Source organism: Acinonyx jubatus, chromosome B3 (genome assembly GCF_027475565.1).
Source record: "Acinonyx jubatus isolate Ajub_Pintada_27869175 chromosome B3, VMU_Ajub_asm_v1.0, whole genome shotgun sequence".
In the NCBI taxonomy this organism is placed as follows: domain Eukaryota; kingdom Metazoa; phylum Chordata; class Mammalia; order Carnivora; family Felidae; genus Acinonyx; species Acinonyx jubatus.
In genome coordinates this window covers 131400324-131424136 of record NC_069386.1, presented here as the reverse complement: position 1 = coordinate 131424136, position 23813 = coordinate 131400324, and the positions used below count along the sequence as shown (strand labels likewise).

At 53.4% G+C, this 23813-nt stretch overlaps 1 protein-coding gene across 6 annotated transcripts in view; it reads left to right on the top strand.

Annotated features, from left to right (window-relative positions):
- The window catches only part of TTC7B (tetratricopeptide repeat domain 7B), a 253767-nt gene that overhangs the window by 207889 nt on the left and 22065 nt on the right, over positions 1-23813 (top strand). For all 6 annotated transcript variants that reach the window (XM_053224825.1, XM_053224828.1, XM_053224827.1 and 3 more), the window contains one exon: positions 11762-11964. In XM_053224825.1, the coding sequence (XP_053080800.1) occupies positions 11762-11964 (203 nt within the window). The remainder of the gene's footprint in view (positions 1-11761; positions 11965-23813) is intronic.

Genomic DNA, 23813 nt, shown 5'->3' with positions numbered 1-23813 from the left:
ATCGGATCATATATTCATATAGTCTTTGGAGAGGTAACTTCAGAATGAACTGAGAAAACAGCTTCCACTTAACCGTAAGACCTTACCATCTGTGGTTTGAGCTCTACTGCTCTCAGAGGCAAGATAGCAGTGACCAATCACCCCGCCCCCGCCCGCCCTGCCCAATGCCGACTCTTGGACAATTTGTGGTTCCATCGTCAGGCCTAGCAATACTGCCAGATTCTGTAAATTTTGCAAGCTTTGGAAGAAACTAATTAGATCAAGGCCTAACGCCCAAGGCCATGGTGTTACTGTGGCATTTGTGGGTCTCTCCTCTCTAGATTGTGTTCTCTGGTGAGCTGAGTATAGTGGGAGCTCATGACGAGAGCCCATGGTGAGGGGGCCCCCGAAGCTAGCAGGTGAGGTCACTCTGAGACAACCTTCGATTTTCAGCCTATTGGATGAGCAGGTCCCTGGGCCACTGGTATGTCCATTTGAATGGCAAAGAGATCATGAATTGGACACCAGAGCCTCCAGCTGCCCTGTGAAGGAATGGGCCAATGGCCCAGCAGGGAGCACAGATCTGGGAAGACCAAGGACATTTGGCCACATAGAGTCCCTCCATTCCTGAGCGGTGGGACTCGCTCCCAGTTCACACCCTTCCCTCTGACCTCCAGCTCTTCACCAGGACACCTGGTGGCTGACCAGCATGGGTTGTGTGTGTTTTGTTCCTTAGTTTGTTGGGACCTCTGTGACAGTTTTATCTAAATTGTTTTTGAATAAAGAGTACCTTCCCCTGGTACACAACTGGAAAGGTACAAAGGATGGAGAGTGAAAAGGCTCCATCCTGCCCCTGAGCCTCAGCCACCCACCCACAGCACCCTCTGTGAGCAGGTCCCCTGTGTGCTTTCCTGAGCTGTCACTCTCACACAGAGGTCATTGCTCATCAGCGCATGTAACGCTTACTCAGACTTTTTCCTGGCTGCATAGTATAAATCATTATATGACTCCATTAGTTAACAGATTATTTCTAATATTTTGCCATTACGGACAATGCATCAGTAAGTATCCTTGCAAATATTTATTGCTCTCTATGTTGCGTGTAAGATAAATTCCTAAAAATGGATTTGATGGACCAAAGGGTATACACTCTTCAATTTTGATAAGTTTGGTCACATTGACTTCCACAAAATAGTACCAACTTATAGCCCCACCAACAGTGTGTGAATGGCCCATTTTCCTGCATCCTTATCGACACGACAAACTCTCAGACTTCTAGATCTCTGCCAGTCTGATAGGTGAAAAGTGGTATTTCAATCGTCTGTTCATGGTTTCTGCTCATTTATCTTCTTAGGTACTGAGCTTTCCTTTTTTATTTGTAAGCACATGTTATGTGTCAAAGAAATCTGCCTTGTGTCTGTGATATGAGCTATAAATATTTTCTCCTGTTTTTATTTTGTTAGTGTTTTCGTTGGTCTTTTTTTTTTTTGGCCAGTTTTTAAAAATATATTTATCAATCTTTTCTTGATGGCATCTGGGCTTTACATGACATTTACCCGTTTTTATGGTCTCCTTTTCAGAAGTTCCAAGCACCTTCTGGGGCCATTGGTATATATACCATCTTATAAAGGTCAGAAGGGGTTATCTCCTCTCCTTTGTGGGAGAACCCAGGCCAGATGGAAATAAGTGCCTCTGCGGTCTTACTGGGGAATGAGACAGACTCAGGGGAGCTCCGTTAGAGCACATGATGCTTATTGTACCGCAAAACCCATTTCCCTAGGAGCCGTACTTCTTTAGGAGGCAAACCGATGGTTGGCCATCGGAGACTCACACATTCACAGACCTTCCAGGTTGAACCAGAGCCTTTGCCACACCAGGCGGCAGCTTTTTGTTGCCCATCTTTTAATTTCCACGTTGGGATGGCGGCTAAAAATGACTTTGCGGTAGGTGGTTAATTTCTGCTTGTTACTTACTAATAATTATAGCTTTCACTTTGGCGCTCTCACAGTTGAAACTAGCGGCTATTCTTAGATGTGCAAGATCAGATTTTCTGATTTCTGCTGGGAACTTAAAGCGGTGATACTCTCACGAATTCCCTGGCCCTGGCCCAGCCTACACCCCGCCCCCACCCCCTTACCAGGCTCCTCCCAGCCTCCCAAAGGCTGCATCCGCAGGATCGAGGGGTCATCCTGTGGCATAGCCCCCAGCTCCCAGACGGGTAGTGTATGGGTCACCGCACAGAAAGCCCCTGCAGGAGGGAACGCTCAGTACCTGGGGGTCGGGCGAGCCCCATTCAGGGCCAGTCTAGATTAAGCAAACCAGCCCCTGCTCCTGCCCGGAGTGGCTTTGACTAAATGGTCTACATTCTACAGGTAGCTAACATTTACCAAGCACTGTCCAGGTATCAGACTTTATTCCAAGGACTTTATATGCCTTAATTGCCTTATGAGGTGTAAACACCTTAATCATCCCATTTTACCTATGAAGAAACGGATACACAGCTGTCAAGTCACTTGCCTAATGTTACATGGCCAGTAAGGGGAGAAGCCAGAATTCAGCACCCCCGCTCTAACCCCGGGTGGGCGCTCAGGCGTTCAGCACAACGTCTTCCGTCACGTGTTTATGGGCCACAGTCAGAGTGAGGATCAGGAGAGCAGTGGTCATAAAGACAGACACGGTCCCTGCCTTCATGGAGTTGACAGATGTGAGAGAAAACAATTACGGATTAATTCTCATTGTGCCACGTGCTATGAAGGGTCAGGGTTGTTCTCTCATGAGAACTGACGACAGAGGTCGCCCCAAGCCGGGAGCCAGAGCAGGTCTGGGCATGGGACCGGAGGCCTGAGGAGTGATTGACGGTGGTTGGGACACGGGCGGGGAGGCACAGGACAGCACCCGGGAGGCCTGCAGACGGTGCCGGAGAGTGTTGGAGAAATGGCAGGGCCCCTGGGCCTGGAGCCTAAGGAGAAAGAAACGACGTGGCCCGAGGTGAGGCACAGTCCTGCAGGGCCCCTGGTAGCCACGCTAAGATCTTTAACTTAATCCTAAAAGCATTGAAAAGCTACCGATGGCCTTCTGGCAGGAGGGTGACAGGGTCAGACGGGTGGGAACAGGAAGAGTGGAATACAGAGGGTGCGGCTTGGTGTCTGAGGCAGAGGGAGGTGGGCCCTGAGACGCACCGTCCAGCAGGATCCATAGGACTCCCCGGTGGGTGTGAAGTTGGGGGAAAAGGAGAAAAGAAGAATCTGGGAAGAGTTCTGTGTTCGGGGCCTGAGTCAGCGGGTGACTGGTGACGCTGTCCTCTGTGATGGGAAGCCATGGCGGGGGAGCGGGCTTTGAGAACTGATGCATGGGGGTCAGGGAGGAAGGGAAACCAGAGTCGTGTTTGAACACGGAAGTGTCTGGTGCCTGAGGATGCGCAAATGAAGACGGCACGTGGGCAGCTGGACAGTCAAGCCTCCACGTCAGGTTTTGGCTAGAAACAGACATTTGGGAGTGAGGATTTAAGGCCAAGGGGTGTGATAAGAAGGCCCAGGAAGAGAATGCCCAGGGAGCAGGGAAAGGGACAGGACTGCGTGTGACCCAAGCCCCTCCCACATTTAAAATTTGGGCGGCGGGAGGGGAAAAGCCAAAGCGAGGGCACGGAGGGGGAGGTCAGGGAGGCAGGAGGGGAAGAGAGGTGGCACTGTGGCAGCTGAAAGGGTTTCCTTCCAAGGGGCCTGTGCGGCGCGATCAAGGGCTCTGAAGTCGGGCTTGTGAAAATCCCAGCGTCACCTGGGTGTAGCCTAGTGTTCTCCGACAGAAGATGAGGGCAGTTGTGACAGCTACACCACATAACGCATGGGGAGTGTTCAGTGGGCAGCAAGCGCTTGAGAACTCCTCAAATCACTGTTATTAAGGAGGATACGGCTGGTAGGACGTGCTGCTGGGAGGTTGAAGAGGTGCAGACAGAAGCATTTGTTGGTCGTGGCGGATGGGAGTTGTCGGCGGCCATGACAGGTGAGGCTTTGGGGTCAGAGATGGAGCCTCCTGATGTGGCTGCAGGGTGGATGGCAGGTGACGAAGACAGGCAGGGGGTACCTAATCCTTCCAGGAAGGGCCCCTATGCAGCAGAGGGGAGAAATGAGGGGTAGCTGGGGAGGAGTGTGGGTTCACACAAATGGCTGACACAGAAGCATGTTGATTGCTGCTGGGAGTGATCACGTCAAGACTGAGACCTTCCTTGCCCTGAAGAGAGAGAGGATACGTGGGGGTCTGAATCCCTCTAGAAAGCAAGAGAGTGGTGGGGTCCAGGGCACAGGCAGAGGGATTGGCCCTCAGTTAGGAGCAGAGTGGATAGGCACAGAGGACAACAGAGGGCTTGTCAATGTGGTGGCAAGAGAAGGCTCAAGGTCTGCTTTGCCAGCTTCTGTTTTCTCTTTGAATGATGAGTCAAGGTCAGCCAAAGGGGCGGAGGGCTTTGGGGAAGGATTGAGGCATCAGGAGAACAGCTGGGCCAGGGCCCGGAGGGGTCAGGTGTCTCCGATGCAGCTAGAGGGTGAGGAGCCCATCCTGCCACCCCTACCAAGCCACCCGGGGAAGCATTCCCCCCCTGACAGGTTGACACAGCCACTCGGAAACTCAGAAATAAGTGTTGATCCGGAAGCTGAGACCCTGACAGAGGCATTTGGCCAAGCTTTCATGGAGGAAAGGCCCTGGCTATGTTCATCCTGGGGACTGTAGGCCCAGCTTGGGGCTCGGCCCAGAGAAGCTCAGGTTAGGACCGATGCATGCAAACAAAATCACTGCCTTCTTTCACTTCTGACCTTCCCCGGAGGAAAAGTAAAGAACAGTTCTGGGGAGAGGTGATAAGGGCGCAGCCCTCCCCTGGGCCTTCATGACTTGCAAGGGTGACAGGAAACTCATCAGGCCCTCGTGCTGACTTTGCTATGAAAGAGTGAATTCAGTGGTCCGGGTGCTGTGCTCTAGGAGCACCTGATGCTTCCGGAAGATGCCCTGTGCTCACCATGGGGACTCCTTGGCCCCCCCATGTGCAGGAGCTATCCCAGAACCAAGTTGCTAAGGTTTGTTTTCCAAGCGCAAGTCAGGGAAGTAGGGTTTGGGGTAAAGGAAATGGTTTTAGAGGGTCAGGGGGCCCACTGGCCTAGCTCCCTGCCTGCCTGCAGGCCTGACCTGTATGATTGGGGAGCACCTGATGGCACACGGGTCTTTTCCTGCATCCCTGTCGGCCAGACCTCAGGTGGAATGGAAGATCTGAGTACCCAGACAAGGTGCCGCCCTTGAGCTGCCTCCAGCATATACTGCTGCTCCTTTATCTGAGTTCCAAAATAGGTGTCCCCTCCGGGTAGACTATCCCGCAGAGAACAGGCCTAACTAACTAGCTGAAGGCACATTTGTGAGAAGGCACTTTGCATCTCTCTGGGCAAATGCAGCCCTGCAGCAGGCACACAGCCTGCCAGCAGGATCCAGGCTAGATTTCAGCCCCGCTCTGCCCAGCACCTTTGCACAGTGCACAACATGCACAACCCTGAGCCCAGGGAAGGCATGTTGTAAGCCACTTCTCAACGTTGCAGCTGACATGAAGCAGGTGCTTGACAAGTGTTAGAAGAATGAATGAATGAATGAATGAATGGGGAAACCAGACCTGTGGGAGACTGTGAGTGCATCTACACTGGGTCCCGCAACCAGGAACAGCTCTTCACCTTGAGGAAGAAACAGTCCTCAGCCTTACATGCAGAGCTTAGCTCTTTCAGATAACACCCATAGATGGTTCAGCAAGTGATTTCAGAAGGCCCTCCACGCAAGGCATGGTTCAACGCCAAGGCAGAGCAGCTCGACTGGCCGTCCAGGACCACAGCCTCTAGTGGGAAAGCGAACACACACACGGCTCTCCTGGGACAAGGTGGACTGGGGTGCATGCTTCCCAGAGCACACACAGGGCACTGGAAGAACAGGAGTGTGAGAGGTGGCTTCCCTGGGGGTGTCTAGGGAAGGCAAGTGCAGCTGGAGTGTGCTGGGGCTGAGAGCCAGGAGTCTTCACAGATGGCCACTCAGGGAGGGCATTTGGGGCAGAAGGAACAGCACAAGCAGAGGTGTGGGGGTGAGACCGTAAACTAAACATCGCGGGAGGCAGTCGGAAAGGTCGCAGGGCCCTAATTTTGAACGCTGAGCAAAAACAATTGGTTTACAGGGGCACCTGGGTGGCTCAGTCGGTTGAGTATCTGACTGTTGATTTTGGCTCAGGTCATGATCCCAGGGTCGTGGGATTGAGCCCCATGTCAGGCTCTGCACTGAGCATGGAACCTGCTTGAGAGTCTCTCTCTCTCTCTCTCTCTCTCTCTCTCTCTCTCTCTCTGTGCTCTTCTCCCTCATGCACGCTGTCTCTAAACTAAAAATAAAAATTAAAACAAAACAAAAAACATTCGGTTACATTCACCTGCAGTAGGGAACCATGGGAAGTTTGCAAGCAGAGAGGGGATTTTATTTCCAACATGTTCCACAGCAACAGAATGACAAGGACAAACCAAGTGGTTCCAAAGGGGACTGTCAGAGCTCAGTGTGAGCTCTCAGAAAGGTGGAAAGTGTCCATGACCCTGAGCAACCCCTTACCTCCGGTTAGAGGCTGTCAGCTGCCAGCAACCAGCACAGAATCTCTGTGCCTGGGACCCCATCAGAGAGTGACCTCTCAGAGGCTGCCCTGCACGGTTCAAGTGCATTCTCGTAGGGCCTGATAAGCTCTCAGTTCCGGGAGCCAGCTTCATTCTGTCTTGCTGTTCCTTTGGTGCAGACTCTTACCATCTCTTACATAAGCTCACAAGGCCCTTTGTTCTTTTTTTTTTTTTTTTTAACTTGAATTTAGCCATTGGTGAAGGGTCAGGGAAACTGTTTGCTGTTGCTTCTCTGACCCTCGACTTGCTTCATTGGCCTGTGCCCCAGAAATGGCCCATCTCTGGCCTTCACTGAGCATTCACTAATCTTCAGACTGCATTTTGAACACCTGCTAAACGCTAGAGCCTGTGCTAAGGAATGCAGAGATGGCTGTGGCTGGGAGTCGCTCATAGTTTAGAGGGAGAAAACAAGTCTGGTCATATGCTGGAGGCTTTAGGGAAGTACGAAACACCCTTTAGCTCCTGAGTTCTGGCAAGTGGAGAGCAAACTGCCAGCTCACTTACTTAGGGAAGTGGAATCTGAGAATGTGGCTTGGCATCTGGACTCGGTCAGATTCCCTAACATCACGGCTCAGGTAAATTCGCCCATCCCAAACTGCTGGCCTCCCCGTGGCAGAGGCAGAGCCCCGCGACGTGCCTGCGAGAGCAAGCCAAGAACTCAGGCATCCGAGAGACAAGGCCTGGGGTGGAGGGGGCTCTGAAGGGCCACCGTGAGCACGCCCAAGGCCCTCTCCCAAACGCATTGATCAGATGGGACCTGGGGCAGGCGGGGAAGGGCCAGGTGCATGGCTGTGGCAGATGAGCCCCTGGCAGACACGAGAAGCAAAGGTTGGAGGGTCCTCTCGAAAAGATGATGTGCTCCAGGGGACGGTAGAGCTTATTTATGGAAGCCACCTGGAGCCACAAAGGCGGGAGCTGCAGCCCTGTGGACTGAGGGATGGACACTTGTGAACCCCTCATCCAGGAAGGCACTGGGCCTTGTTTGAGCTGAGGACCCCCAGGAAGGAAGGCTTCCCAAGCGTCATAAGCTCAGAGTAAATACCTACAGGGACTCGTTACATTCTAGAAGGCCAGCTGTGTTGTCTAGGCAAGAGGACCCCTCTGGGGATTTCAGGGATGCAGGGAGGCCTCTGTAATCCTTCCCTCTTCCTCCCCAATTCGTCCACTAAGGTCTTGCTCCTGGAGCCTAAGACTGCACCCCAAGAAGACGTGATTTCCTCATAAAGGGGGAATGACTATTCCAAGCCACTGTCTCACAGGAGCCGTGGTAAACAGAAGGCTGGCCCCGCACCCCCAAATAATACCGATCGGCCCAAACTATGCCCAAATATGCTGACGGGTCTCCCAGGTGGCTTCAGCTCCCCGTACTCTTGTTTCTTCGTGGCCATCTGGGAGGCGGCAGGGCTCCACGAAGCTCCATCCTCCCCAGTTCCCACCACCCTGGTTGACCCTTACCGCTGTCCAGGGAGAGCTGTGGGCCAGCCTCGGGCCCCAGCTGACAGGTGAACGGGCCCAGAGAAGTTGACTGCGTTGCCCCAGCCACACACTCGGCCCAGGTACAGGAACTGAACCCTCCGTGTTCTCGTGACACTGGCTTACAAAACTGAGGACCCTAGAGCCCTGAGGTCCCCAGAGGTGCCTCAGAGGCCGGAAGGGGGACCAAACCAAGAGGGAGGCCAGCTGCCACTCTTAAGATCCCTTTGGAAAAAGAGGCTCCTTTGGAGGCAATGGTTTGAAAATCACCACAGGATATCTGCCCCGTGTCCTTCCATTTGAGCTTCAAATGGATGCATTTAGGAACAGCCAGGCCATGCATCTGTCTGCCCCACCTATGTGAGGAGCACAGGCCTTGCCAGTGACATAGGTTTCCTCCTGTAACTTCTGCACCACTGAAAAGAAATCCTTGGAGGCCTAGATTCTTTCTCCCACTGTCATGATCATGACTCAGCTGAGTCTCTGTCTTCCAATCGATTCCTCAGGAAGGAAGCAATAGCATCAGACACGTGGCTGATGACAACACGGTGGTCATGAAGATACATGGTCCTACGGAGAACCTTCCTAGAACAGGGCTGATGGGTACATTGTGATGCTGGTGTTTAAGCCCGCCCCCCCCCCCCCGCCCCACCTTGATTCTTGTTATAAAAATTCTAGAAGCATTCGGTCCCCACTCCCAAGCTGGTCTTTTTTCATAGTGATTTAGATGACAGAGGCCCAGTGTGTCACCCACCCAGTCAGCTCTAGGCCCTGGGGACCTCAGAAATGTACACAAGCCCACCCCCAAAATGGGAGCAAGTCAGGAGCCAAGCATACAGTGGGAGGAACGTTCTGTACAGCTCTCCCGAGTCACTGGCACACTCAAGTAACCTGAAACCGCAGTGGGCACGCAGCCGGCTGGCTAGAGCCGGGAGGGAATTGCATGGTGAGAGACATCAGACAGCCCTGCCGTGTCCTTCCCAGGAGGGGCAGACTTTCACCGGGGACAGACTTTCACCCTTGTTCTGCAGAGTCCCTGTGTGTCATAGGAGCTCAGTAACTACCCGGTGAGCTGAACCTCCAGAGGACGGGAGACAGGCACGGTGCTGGCACTGCTACCGTCAGGGCTCGGCTGGATTTCAGTGGCCCGAGTTTCCACGTCTGAGGGACCCCTGCGCCAGCCCGTCATGTCTGTGCTCCCTGTCGAAGAGGGCACCCACAGATCGGAAGAACAGATGGGCAGTGCGGGGCCCGCTTTCCCCAGGGCTCTGTCCCTGCCTGAGGAGTCAGTGGTTGGTGACCATCCCTGGGAAAGAGAGGGGGCTCGAGGAGAGGGGCCATCAGGCTGGTTGAGGTCAAAAAGTAGTCAACATGAACACACCCCAAGTGTGTGACCCACACCTGCCCTTTTCCAGCCTCTGGGCCCAAAGCTGCAGGTGGGGAGACAGAAAGTGTGCTGTCCGCGAGCGGACCCCAGACCCTTCACTGAAACACATCTAGGGCCGCAGCCATCAGAGACCGCAGAGGCCGGGCTCCCCTCTGAGGGGAAGAGCTGGCTGCCAGGGATGATGGCTATTGAGCAGGCCTCAGTGGGGGGAGAATGGCACCACAGGAAGGGGCAGAAGACTGGACACGTGTGTGGAAACAGCAGCGGCTCACCAGAGCTTAGGGTGTCGGGGAGCAGTAGAGACACAGGTTCGTAAGGGCCGTGGAGCCAGTCATCGAGGGATCTGGATGTTATGTGGGGTCAGGGCCACTGTTCTCTGTAGAGGCCCAAACCAGGCTCTGCCTCCAGCTTGCCCTGAAACCTTGGACAAGTTGTTCAGCCTCTCTGTACCTCAGTTTCCTCATCTGTACAATGGGGATAAAATAATAGTACCTATGGCATCGTGTGCCGATGAAGGAGAAATGAGGGCACTTCCTGGCATAAGGCACATGCTTAATGAATGTTAGCTACTATTGTTGTTACTGTTACTCATTCATTCATTCATTCGCTCGGCGACTCTTCCCTGAGCTCTGACTGGGCCAGGTGCTGTTCCCATCCCCGGGGACACAGCGGTGCACAACACGCACACAGTCCCTGTGCTCGTGTGCTGATGGCTTACGTTCTGCAGGGGACACACAGACAGCACAGGAAACCAACGAGAGGAACCTGTTGGTCGAAATTATGGAGGACAAGAAAACAGCATGGAACAGGGTCATGCTGAGTACGTGGGGAGCAGCAGGCTAAGCAGGACGGTCAGGGAAGGCCTCCCTGGGAGGCTGCTGGAAGGAAGGCTGAAGGGCGTGAGGGCTGAACAGAAGCAGCACGTCTTCAGGAAGGGGCGCTTTTCTGCAGGTGGGAGGACCGGCCCCGAGCTCTGCCTCAGGAAGCTGACCTGGCAGTGGCTGTGTGGGACAGACAGGTGTGGCAGGCAGCAGGTGAGGGGCCCAAGGAGGGCCTGCCCTGGTCAGGGCAGTTCCAAAGTGGCCTCCAGTACACAGCTCGTGAAGTGCACAAGGAAAATACTAGGACTTTTCTATTTCTTTTGTGTTGTGTTCTACTCCTTCTACTTTGGCCTGCATTGTAATGCACATAACATTTTACTGTATGTGTAACTTGGGGGGCATGGGTGCAGATGTCGCTGACCACCAGGGGTGAGGGGGTGGGGGTCCAGGCAGGAGCCGATGAGCCGGGGGCTGCCTTGGAGGTAGAAGCAGTCAGTAGGCCCCAGGGCACAGCGGCCAGCCGAGTAGGACTCTGGGCAGTAGTCCTGACAGATACGGTGAGGAGAGAGGAGAGGGGTCTGAAGTCTTTGGAGACACCTGCCCAGCGCCGGGAAGAAGGTGGTGCTGGGGTCACAGGCCTCAGGAGAAGAGGGCACTTGAGTGTGCCCGAGAGACAGGTGGGCGGCGGTGCGCGATGGGCCCTTTGGGAGGCAGGGGCCGCAAAGCGATTCGGGACTCCACCTGCGAGAGCTGAGGCCTGACGTTGCAGGAAAGGTCGTTTTCCTGCCTTTTTGAAAGTGACAGCTTGGTTTTCAAAGGGCTTTGTCGGTGTCATACAGTTAATGGTCTCCAGGGCGCAGTAGCTTTTACTGGTCGGAGGGGGGCAGGGTCTGATGGACCCGCCGTTTTATTTCATGCCCGTGAACATGGCAGCCACAGTCCGCTCCCTCTGTATGCTTTTTGGCATCAGGAAAACAGGCCGGAGGGCAGAGCTGCCCCCTTGAGGGGCCGTGTGCCTCTGGTTTTCTTGGCCTTCAGCTCGTTCCGGCCCTTTCTTTGTGGTTGTCAGAGCCGAGGGCAGGTGCCCCGGACACCAAGGTGCCCTAGGTCAGCCCTGAGGGTGGGGGTGGGGGGGTGGCGCCAGGCAGGCCTCACTCCCCTCTGGCTGGTGGCGACTCGTGTACCTTCCAAGGCCCTGCAGCCAGAGAGACTCGAGTCCCGGTGTAACGGAGGGCGGGAAGGGCCGTCACTGCAGCTGTTTCGACTCAGGCTGGGGGACTGGCTGGCTCTGGGCCCTGCGGATTCCAGATGGGCCCCTGCCAAACTCCCGTGGGGGGGATGTAAGTGTCCCCACCTAGAGTCACAGCCGTTCGCAGGGCCTCAGAAGGGCAGCAAACCAGTAAAGCATCTGTCTTCTGCTCTCCCCCCCACAGCTGAAGTCTACATTGGCATTGGGAAGCCTGCAGAAGCCACGGCCTGTACTCAGGAAGCCGCCAACCTCTTCCCGATGTCCCATAACGTCCTGTACATGCGTGGCCAGGTTGCCGAGCTCCGGGGAAACCTCGACGAGGCCCGGCGGTGGTATGAAGAAGCCTTATCCATCAGTCCCACCCACGTGAAGAGCATGCAGCGACTGGTGAGTCTCAGAGCCAGGCCGGGACCCCGCTCCCGGGCCCGGGCTCCCCTCGGAACGACTGGCGGGTGTCCTCCGGTTCGGAGGCCCATGTGGTTAGCCTGCCAGGCTGTCACACAGCACAGAGCCAGCGGCGCCATTTCTGTGTGGTTTATGGAGCCCCTGGGAGTTGGTGGTGCACAGCCCTGGCAGCCCTGCCCAGCGGTCCTGTTCCGCGCAAGGGGCAGGCATGAGTCACTAGTCTCCTGGGCACTGCCACTGTCACCTTGGTCTCTGTGCTGCCACCTCTGGAGGGTATCCCCACCCTGGGAGACTCCAGCTTGTCTCCAAGGCTACTGGCTAACAGGGGCATCCTGTCAGAGGAGGGCGGGATGGGCCCTCTGGTACCGAGAGGACCCAGCTAAGTCACCCAGTTTGCACACTGCGTGTGGTGTGGTGGCTCCCCAGAAATGCATGTGCGCCCGAAGCCTGGGGGCTGCCTGGCTGCTCCTCTCCCTGCCTTGCCTGGAGTCGGCTGTCCCTCCACCTCGTTTTCAGTGGAGTGGGGGAGCAGACTGATCCCTCCGCGGGGTTCGCATTGGTGGCATTACTGTGTTAGGCACACGCATTGAGCACAACTGCCCCACAAAGCCGCTGATCTCCTGTTATTCTCCCGTGAGTCTGAATGGAAACTCAAAAGCTAACCAAAGTCTGAGTTGCTGACAAAAAGCCATACTGCTTCTCTGGGCCTGCATGCCAGGCTGACGTTTGGGATTCGCGCTTCATACTTAGTGGTGGGATATCTGTGATTTCGTGAGCCACGGGACAGAGGAGACTTGTGGTGAAACTGAGGTGGCCTTCGTGTCCGCAGCCCTTGGGAGCCTGGTGTCCGTAATCAGTGGTCAGTGTGTGATACAAAGAGTGAGCAGTGGACCAGGAAGTCTGGGAACAGCGTTCCGGACCCTGTGGTGTCAGTTGCTCACTCTTTAACTTGTGAGCCTGCCTAAGCTCACAAAAAGAAAGACCCTAAGCTGTCTGCCCCCCGTTTCCTTTCTGTAAAATGAAAACAAGCAACTAAATAGGCTGGGAACCTCCTCCAACGCTAGGAGGCTATGGTTTAGTACCTAAGAAATAAAATGTTCTCCAAAGGATCCCAAAGCCTTAGTTCTCTTGCGACATCTCTTAGTGATATTGCAAGATGTAGAAGGGCTTCAGCAGTTTCAAAAATAACTAACTACTAGTTTTCTGTTTTAAAAACAAATCAGACTGGGGCGCCTGGGTGGCTCAGTCGGTTAAGGATCCGACTTCGGCTCAGGTCATGATCTCACCATTCGTGAGTTCAAACCCCCATGTCAGGCTCTGTGCTGACAGCTCGGAGCCTGGAGCCTGCTTCGGATTCTGTGTCTCCCTCTCTCTCTCTGCTCCTCCCCCACTTGTGTTCTGTCTGTCTCTCTCTCTCAAAAATAAATAAACATTAAAAAAAATAAAAATAAATCAGACCTTATAATTACAGCTACTTGATTTTTTTTCACCTTCCCTTTATGAACATTTTATAGCTTGGTACAGCTTTATAAGTAATTTTCCATATTATCCAAGCATTAGTCTGCTTGATTAAAAATATTACATGGCTTTTCATTTTTGTCTCCCTGTTGTAAGAGGGATTTGGTACAGAGCTTCTCAGAGCTCTGTGCTTTTTGGTAGAGCATTGCAGAAGAGGTATAATCAACACCGTGTACCCAGCCTTTTTATTGAAAAGAAGCAGCATGTTTCTACCTCGGGGCCTATGAATTATTCAGACAAGCATTTCTTGTTCATCCCCAAGGGGAACATGAGACAAAAGATCGAGTAGGAAGATCGCACCAGGAACGTTTTCTGTTTCACCTTTGGAGCTTTTTGAGTCACCCGAGCTCTCCAACAAATGTCAGATGCTCGCCTTTCAAAAGGAGTAGCCTCAGGCCTGGTGAGGGGAGCTGGTGAGCGGGACCCAGGTGAGGCCAGGCCATCACCAGCAATGTTTGAGCCTTGTCTGGCTCAAAGGCATTCTTGCCAGTAGAAAATAGTAATCATAAACCCTTAAGACTTTTCTCAGTGCATCCTGACATATGCAGAAACTACGCAGACTAGAGGCAGGTTGAGGCCAGCAGGCCTACAAAGTTTAGGTCTTGATTCTTGGAGTCCAAAATGCTGCTCAATGACTATACTTGGTGTGAGTTCCAAAGGACAGAGTGGATGGTTCCTTCTTGGTGACCTTGTAAATGATGCACCATGGCCTGTGTTCTCCAGACTACCCCCCACGGTCCATCTCACAGCTGGCAGATTCCCTTCCCGCTGGTGCTGCTGGATCTCCTGGTGTCTGGGAGGGGGGGGCGGGGGGGGCGGCCCCCAGGACCCCCAGGACCCCCAGGCCCTCCGGCCCCAGGATGCACAGAAAAGCTGTGTTTCTATGGCTTGGAGCATAATAAGGGAAGGAGGCGGCCTTTGCAATAGAAGCTAAGGATGAGGCTCCAGGCCAGAAAAGGTGTGAGATTAGAATCCCAGCTCTGTCCCTCACTGGTTTGGGGACCATGGGTAAGTCACCCTCTTTGTGCCTCAGTGTCCTCAGATGTATAAATGGGGTCAATACTAACACCAGACACAAATTAAACACAGAACCGAAATCTCTTTATTAAGGCACAGTAGGTCCTTGCCTCTGCCCTCATAGAAACCAGACTGATTTGCAGGCCCCTAAGTTGAGGGGAAGGGGTCAACAGAGAGGTCAGAGGCCTCTTACCAGGCCGAGTCCCAGGGAGGAGCCAGGAGCTCGAGACTTCTGTGCTGGAAGCAGGGTAGAAACAGCCAAGATGACGGTTCTGACACTCGGGGCAAGGAGTGTGCAAGTGAGGGCTTGGGTCAGGCCAGGGCGAGGCTCAGAAGATCACAATGAGGAGTTTGAAGAGCACGAGCACTGGAGACCGCCGGAGAGCCAACCACGAGAGTCAACCACAGGGGTTCCCAGGGAAAGAGCCGGCTGCAGGCCGATTGTGGGTCATAGAAAAAACCAGAGGGTGGAAAGTGCGTCCACGCCAGCAGTCAGGCTTGGAGAGGAAGGAGGGGAGCCGGAGGGACAGTCGGAGGGAGCTCTTCTGAAGGAAGGAAGCCACGTCTGTTACAGGTGGAGCCCAGGTGGCAGATGGAGAGTGCGAAGAACCCAACGGTCAGAAGCTCTGCCTGTTTCGTGAAGAACAAGGATTGGTTAGCTTCTAGGGCTTGTTAGCAATAGCATGTGCCAGATTGTCCGGCTCGGAGGACAGGGACGATTTAAGCAGAAATGCAAACACGTTAATATTGTTAGAAAAGCAGTAATGACTTGGAGGCAGATGGTATTCACTAAAGTTAATAGAAGGTCAGACTCGACAAAAGAAAAGTAAATTACACCCAGTGAAAATTAACACTTTTCTAATCGTTTCAGCCTTCATCTATATGTTTAAATTCACATATAGAGAGAAGGGAGAAGAGAAATAATGTGTTTACCGTTAATAATGATTTGGCACAAGATAAGGGAGGCAGAGAGCTGAGTGTGGGCAGGTATTAAGGGAGCAGGGAGCTGAAGGGATAAGGCATTACAAAGTAATGTTGTTGACAAGGGGAGGAATTCATAGAATGTTCAGACTTTTCCCAGAAAATCTAAAGACATATTTTCATATCATTTTGCATAAGTGAATACATTTACATACATTTCCATGACATCTTTCATCCCCAGGACCCAAGATGAATTAATGAAACACAGAGCACCCTTCTCCACATCAGTTGTCCTGTGACCTGGAGTGGGGGGGTGGGGGTGGGGGGAGGGAAACAGGGCTGTCAGTGGGCTGGGGGCAGCTGGGCAGCACTGCTCAGGCCAAGGGCAGGCATAGAGACTCAAGGTAGCCAAGGACGGAATTACCAGGACAGGGACAGGCTCTGCAAACAGGGACATCTGCTCAACATCTGATAACATCAGCCTGGGCTCATGGGGGCAATGCGTGAGATTGGAGGATGAAAAGAACAAGAACTTTCAGGAGATGAATGAGCATGGCAGGGAGCCAGGAAGGTGATACGGAGAGGAGCTGATAAGGCGAGGAGGGGAAAGTATTGCTAAGAAATAAATGTATCCTAGATCATATTACCAGGATGCTCAGGTCTTCTTCTAAACCACTTGACAGGTTGAGAAAAGGCATGGAACAAAGGCTGGGGGGAGGGGGACGGTGCTGCCCAGGGCTCCCAGAGTGGACAGCACATGGAGGGAAGGACACAGGGCTCTGAAGAGGGCTGTGAGCCTGAGAGGAACCAGGGGAGGAGGGGCTTAACAGAGGCACTGGTGAGCCAGAGCCTGCACCTCTGCAGGGGGCAGGAGGAGAGATGGTGTCAGGGGTCAGCCTTCACCTAAAGCAAGTCTTTGTGCAACAGAGGCAGTGATATTCCAGAGCTGATGCTCAGAGAAGAGAAAACATAGGGGCCATCCTCTTGAATGTTGAAGTTCCCAAGACAAGGCCTAGAAAGGGACAGAAGCCATCAGTCATTCCAAGGAGGGCAGCCTGAAGACTGGGGAAGGTGGTAAGTTTCACCACCTCCCCCAGAGGAAGTAGTGGTAAGAAACCATTGGTGGATCTCCCCAACGAGAGGGGAAGATGGCTGGGAAGAGAGGAGGTTGGAGGTGATGGGTTAGGCTAGGCCATTTGCCCAAGGACTGTGGCTGAGGCTTGTCTTCTGTGGAAGGATCATAAGACATGAAAACCCCCAGTGCAGTCAAGATGGCTTCTGGCTAACAGTTTCATACTCAGGCTATCTTTTTTTTTTTTCTTAATGTTTATTTATTTGGGGAGAGAGAGAGAGAGCATACACGTGGGCATGTGAGCAGGGGAGGGGCAGAGAGAGAGAGGGAGAGAGAATCCCAAGCAGGCTCCACGCTGTTAGTGCAGAGCCCGACATGGGGCTCAATCTCACGAACCATGAGATCATGACCTGAGCCAAAATCAAGACTTGGCCACTTAACGACTGAGCCACCCAGGCGCCCCCGTACACAGGCTGTCTTGAAGGGGTTTCTCCATGATCTAATGTTTTCTGAAACATCAGAAATCTGAAGTGACATTAACAGTGTTAGAAGTACTGCTGTACTTCTGTTCCACGGCAGTGCATTAGTGGGAAAGACGCAGGGAGAATGGCTGAGCTGTTGGAAAAGCGCGTTCTATTATGAAATAGCAGGGGCGCCTGGGTGGCTCAGTCGGTTAAGCGTCCGACTTCGGCTCAGGTCATGATCTCTCGCTCTGTGAGTTCGACCCCCACGTCGGGCTCTGTGCTGACAGCTCAGAGCCTGGAGCCTGTTTCAGATTCTGTGTCTCCCTCTCTCTCTGACCCTTCCCCGTTCATGCTGTGTCTCTCCTTGTCTCAAAAATAAATAAACGTTAAAAAAAAAAAAATGAAATAGCAGAGGCACGTCATATCGACTGTGGGCTTGGAAGGAGGACATCAATTATGCAGTGCAGTGGGTTATGTCTTACGGATTGTGACTACATTTTAAGTTGTTTTAACAGCTCTAAAGTTTGATCCAGAAGTATTCGTCACAACGAGGCTGGCTAACGACATTGTTCAGAGGCGAAAAAGGCTCCTCTGAAGTTCAAAGAAGGGCCCGAAGTTGGATCTTTCTTTTAACTGTCTTCGGGCTTACATGCCTGTTTACTGTGAGAAAAGGCTTCATCCCATTCTGCATGAGGAGCCAGAAGGATGGCAGAGAGGGTTGGAATCGAGGGAAAGAGGTGAGCTCTGGCTTCCCTCCGGCGACTTGCACTGCTGAATTCTGAACCTTCGGCGTTTTTTCTCTCTCCCATCTTTTCAAGCGTCCATCTGTTGGATGAGATTTGGAGGGGAAATTGCTTGTGTCTCCTCTTTTACTGGTTAGAAGCATGTTTTCCAGTTTGTGCCTCTGTTGGCAGAGAGGTGCAGAATGAATGGGATGGAGTCGCAGGGGTTCATTCCAGAGACAGGCATCCTGTGTCCGTGTATCTGTCTGCTTTCGGCATCAGTCTGGCGGGGGGGGGCTCTGGGGTCGAGGGCGGCCCAGGGCACAGACACATCGGGCAGGGTTTCACCTCGGCACGGCTCGTTTTCCCGCGGCAAAACCTGTCTTGAGGAGGGGCCCTTGATCTCTATTGCTACTCTGGGTAAGACAATTAAGCCAATGAACTAGCATCCAGATACCCTTCCTCTTTCAAACGCTGATCTTTGGAAATGGATCTCTTTCATCTGAAGTATCAATTTTCTTCCTGTCCATAGAATGATTGGCAGGAACAAAGCCTTGCTGTAGTCAAGTGAGAAGGCTCTTTTACCTATTCATTGCATTTTATTTACTTGATCGTTTTTCTAAAAAATGCTTTTCAAATTAAGACCGGCTTTTTTCTTTGAAGAACGACCTAATGAAATATTTAGATGTTCTCCCTTCCCTACACATCTGTGTGCTTACAGAGGGTACTCTTAAATGTACGACGCTTTCTCCAGTACTAAGATTTCTCCAGTATCTTTACTCGCTGTAACTGGGATTCAAACTAACAGTGCAAGAGAGGAAGTAGCACATTCTGTTGGGGGCTTAGGTCTTTGTTCTTTATTCTGCCTTCTCTCCCTTCTTTTAGCAGCACACACTACATTTTGGCCCCATGAGTAGCTCAAGGCCCTCTCGAGAACTCTTAGTATTTGGCATGAATATAATAACCTTTACAAAGAAATTGAAAACCTCATAGGTCCTACCTGATGCGTTCGTTCTCACGATAGGTGCTGAAGTGGACAATTTCTCTTTTTACTGCTGGGGAGACTGCTCTTGGTGACCGGCCCCAGGCTACACTGCAAATTAAGAGCAGATCCAGGGCTGGGCGATACTAAGATTGGATGTTTGTGGAGTCTACAGAAGCGCCTACAGCTTGAGTGATAGTACGGCACAGGGGTTCAGAGCCCGGCGTGAGAGCTAGCCTGCCTGGGTTCAGGTCCCAGCTTTGTCACATTCTAACAGTGTGGCCCAAGAGAAGTTCCTTAATCTTCCTGCACTTCCGTTATGTCAGCTGTTTAACAGGGGTAACCATAGTACCCCTCGGTGTTTTTGTGTGGTTAAACGAGCTCATACAGGCTGCATCGCACTCCACAAACACTAGCTGTGAACGCTACTCTCATTCTGTATAATTTGAGTCGGTGAAAGCCCCTGTGTACCTACTTGACAGTGAGGGAGGCATCTCCTTTCCAAAAGATCTGCCCATGGGCGTGGCTTTCCTCCTGAACCGAATTTCAGCAGCCAGAGGAGCTGAAATAAGAATATGTCATGAAACGTGGTTGGCCAAAAGCTCGTGCTTTTGCCTTTAAGTATTACTTGCTGTTTCTCTGGAGCCCGTAGTCCAGCTTATTAAAGCCAAAAAGAGTAGGAAGGCATGGTGTGGTTTGTCAGGCAGAGACAGGAAGCATCTGGGCTCAGGGGGGCCAGACCAGGGTGGCGGCAGGCCCTGGACCTGAAGGGGGTGCTGGGCAGGATCCATAGATTGGCCTGGGTAGCAGGGAGGGCAGAGTCTGCCATGGAGGCCGGCTCAGATGTCACACCTCTGAGGATCCTTTCTTGACCCCTACCCACCCACCCCTGCAGAGGGGCCTTCGGCCCGTTGACTTCCCTCTCTTGAAGCACTTGTGGAACCAATATAGGGTTCTTTCTTTGCAGATCTGTCAGGGGAAGGCGCCATGCCTGTGGTGACACAGCGGCCAGTGTAGACCAGGAGTGTCAGGTAGATGAGGTATGGCAGGGAGAGATGGAGAAAAACAAGTTCAAGAGCCAACTTGACCTTGACAGATGTCATCATTCCCCTTTTACAAAGACCCCCCAAAGCACCGGGTGCCATCTCCCTTGAATGGACTTTGAGCAGGTATCATGGGAACACGCTATTTTTAACTAGGCTAACTATTTCTCTATGCAGAGTCCTTTGGGCGTTTGTTGGCTTGGCCTTGGCACAGTCCCTTCCCACCACGAGTACAGGAAGTGACACCGAGGCGGGGACTGGAGGATGCAGCCACACAGTTTCACATGAGACCATGGAGGCCGAGTCAGCTAGTTGATGGAATCTTCCAGTGCAGTGGGATCTGAGTGTGTCACAGGCCGGGTCTCAAAGAGGACGTGTTGTGCTATAAGGTGGGGCTCCTGCCAGGCGTGCTTGGCCCAGCCAGGTCCCCAGGCCAACCTGTAGCACCTGCTCCAGAGGGGCAGCCCTCTCCCCCGGGGCCCTGGGGGGCAGCAGTGGGCCCTCTCAAGGTCAGACACCCTGTCTTGTTGTCCCCAAGTGCATGCTTCTTTGTCAGCCCCTGTGCCCCATTTGAGGGTGGCAGTGGTCACCATCCGTAGGCCAGAGGCTGCTGTGGAGCAGTGTCCAGGCCATCCTGCCAGGGTCAGCCCTGGTCTTCCAGGCCCCATGTGTCCCAGGCTGCCTGCTCTCTGTCTCTCATTCAGTGGGACGATCACCCTCCGAGAAGCTGACCCATAATAACTGTGCCCATGAGAGACCTAGTTTCAGACTAGAAAGTGAAACGGTAAATTTATAAAGATTGATGCCTTTCCTGGGCCGCACCCCTGTGCTTTCTCACCCCTCGTCCTTCCCAGAGGCACTCCCCCTCTAAGCCGGATGTCAGGCTCCACGGCCCATCCCAGAGACCCCATGCTGAAATGGCCGTCCCCAGGCAGCCTGGGGCACCGAGGCAGACAGGTGGACGTGGCAGGGACCGAGGGATTGGGGCTGTGCCGATCCAGGCAGTAGCCCCGCCTCTAATGCAGAGACCCTCCTCCCAGGCCCCAGACTCTCTTGCCCTTTAGGCCAGAGCATCTCGCCTCTGTCCTGTGGTTACAGATGAGCCAAAGAGGGGACAGCCTCTGCCCTCGGGAGTGCCAAGGAAAGGGAGTAGTGTGTCACATGTGGCCTAGAGCAGCCCGGTCCTCCCGCCCCAGGGTGCCATACAAATATCATTAAATACCATTTCCTGTTTAAGGAAAACAGACACCCAAACACTGATCCTTCTGCTCAAATGAGTTCTCTTGTGGAGTTTCTGTCAGCCACCCCCTAGTCATCTCTTCACTTGCCCCGATGGTGACCCAGGACACATCCTCAGCCCTTTTTATCTGGTTCCCTCCATAGACTGTGAGCCTGGTGTCTTGTTCAGGGTGTGACTTCTGATCTTGGCCCCAGGCTGTGGGAGCCTCTGTTTGTAACCCCCGTGCCTACCCCAAACCCAGATTCAAGCAGCTTCCCTTGTTGCCACAGCACCAAGACGTGTCCCTTGAGGGTGGGCTCCCCTGGGGAGAGGAGAGGGGGCCGTGTCGCTCTAACTGGGTTTGCACGGTGCCCGCGCCCGTTTGGGGGCAGGATGCCTGCAGCGGTAGCGACAGTGAGCCTCCCAGAGCCAGGTCGGAGGTGCGAGCCACATGGGGAGGACATCTGAATAGGGGGAGGGATTGGAAATTATTTGGGGGAAGAACCAGGTAATTGAAAGGGTTTTTTTTATGACTCAAGCTATGTCCTCACATCCTTTTGAAAATGCGTATTTCTAGCTTAAAGCATTTTCCGTTTGTTGGCGTGTATGTCCTCCTTGGAGCAAAAGGAATGTCACCTGGAGATGTAGAACTTCCGCACCCACGTGGCTCCTGTGTGGCTTGTGGCCCTTGATCTTGCCAACCCCTCCCGCACTAAAAGCCCTCCCACCCCAAACAGCATCCTTTGGTGCAGAGATACTCTCTGCAGACATTTTCTGCTTGGTTTTTGGATTCCTCCTTCCCACTGCAGCATTTTCTCAGTGCTGGCCAGGGAGATATGGCATCAGGCCACCCGGCTCTCAGCGAGGACTGAAATCACAGACCCGGTGCAGGCTCCGAAATACAAGCCATGTCACTGGGCCTTCCTTCTCCGCGGCTTAAGGAAAAAATTAATTCCGTGTTTATTTCTATTTTCTGTTTGGGAGTCTTAGATGACTAATTACAGGCGGTGCAGTTCAGTGTCTCATTAGTAATTATGATCTAAAATTATTTAAAATCTGACATACTCTATCCAAGCCATTTATTCTTAGAAATTCTGGCCCATTATTCCAGTATGATTTGACATTTCACTTCCACCACATTCCTGCCTTGCCACGGTTGCTGCTCCCTGGCTTGGATCAGACTGTCTGATCCAAGTTTTCCCTTATCTGGGTTGTTCTGTGTTCCCAGATACCTGCCCCTAATTCCCCTTCCTTATTTCAGGCCCCTCTAGATTTGAGCCCTGCTACAGCACCCTCCTCCCTCACACCACCTGTCCCTGAAGTCAACAAGAGGGCTGTCGCCATGAGAAAGTGGCATTCGGGTCCACCTGGGCTGGCTGTCCCCAACCCGCCTCTTGTCTGAATGGCTTCCCCATCATTCAGCGCTAGTCCCAGAGGCTCCCCACTCCCCAGGAGTGCTCCTGGGCTCTCTCTGGGTCATGCCTGCACACATGTTGTCTAGCGCTTCAGTTTGAGCGTAAAACCCTTCAGCCCAAAGGTCTGGGGAGGACACCCTGGAAGTTTCTCCCAGGTACTGCTTCTGGCGTTTCTTCACCAGTATCAGGGGTGAGAGCCTAAAGCGGCCGGGACATCTTTGGACCTAACACTCACCAGAGAGCAGAGGCATCGCAGGATTTAGAACACCAACGAAATTCCGTAGTCTAAGCACCCCTTTTTTACGGATGGGGAAGCTAAGGCCAGAGGGGGGAAGGGACTTGCCAAGAGCACAGGGCAGCAGGTGGCAGACCCAACCAGGAATCCTGACCGCATCATTCCCGAAGGCTTCACGTCCACTTTGTGTGAAGTGAGCGGTGGCGTCTGCCTTTTGACATCGGGGTGGGGGTGGGGAAGAGACGAGCTCCCAGGACTCCTCGAGGGTAGGCCCTGGCCCCGGAGAAGCCCGCTCATTGCTCTGGGGAGAAGGGGAGTAGGGGGCTCGAGCCTGTCTTGGTGGGTCGTGTAGCATCCGCTGAGCTTGCATCCTCTCTCAATTTTGCTCCCAATTGGAGTCAAGACTTGGTCTCCCCACTTGCCTCTTACCTGCCCCCCCTGCTGTGTAGCACCCCTTCTCACAGCCTGGATCAGCAGGATCAGCACTGATTTATGAGCCCAGCTGGGCGCAGGAGAGAGTAGCCTTTGGCACCCCTCCCGTTGCCAAAGGAGTGGGGGTGAGGGGTTGCTTAGGAGGAAGGAATGACAAACGGATCAGTGACAAAATACCAAAACTCACCAAGCCTCAAACCCTCGGACTCTAGGAGGGTGGTGGCCTGGAGCCAAGGCAGGCCCCCTCCCCTGCACAGATCACAGAAGCATGCTCTGGGCCCTTTCCTTAGAGAACCCCTGCTCTCGGAAGCCAGTGAGCGCCGCTGACCAAGGAATGGGGTGCCAGTGTGCAGAGGCTCCCTCCAGGGGCACTGGGTGAGAGCACCGCCCAGGGTCTGGAGGCAGCCTTGCCCCTGATGTCCCTCCCTGGGGCCTTGGTGACGTGCTGCAGAGGGAGACCAGAACCACAGTCTGAGGGCCTGCCCCTTGCTCCCAGATCTGGGCCCCTGCATCCAGAAAGCTCCAGGCCTGCAGGAGCTTTAGGAAAGCCCTTTGAGAACTCCTCTGCCAGGGTCCCTGGGACTCCAGCCCCTTTGCCTGGCGGCAGACCCCCTGTCCCCACGGTTACTTGACCGCTTTCACCTCCCGCCAGGCTCACCGACTGACGCGTGATCTCTCTTCCCTCCCTTTCCTCATCTGCTTGGTATTTATGGGACACCTGCCTCTTCAGATACCTCTGCAGGCATTGTTTCTCTTCAAGCCTTTCAGAACATCTTCAGCTGGAGGCTTGT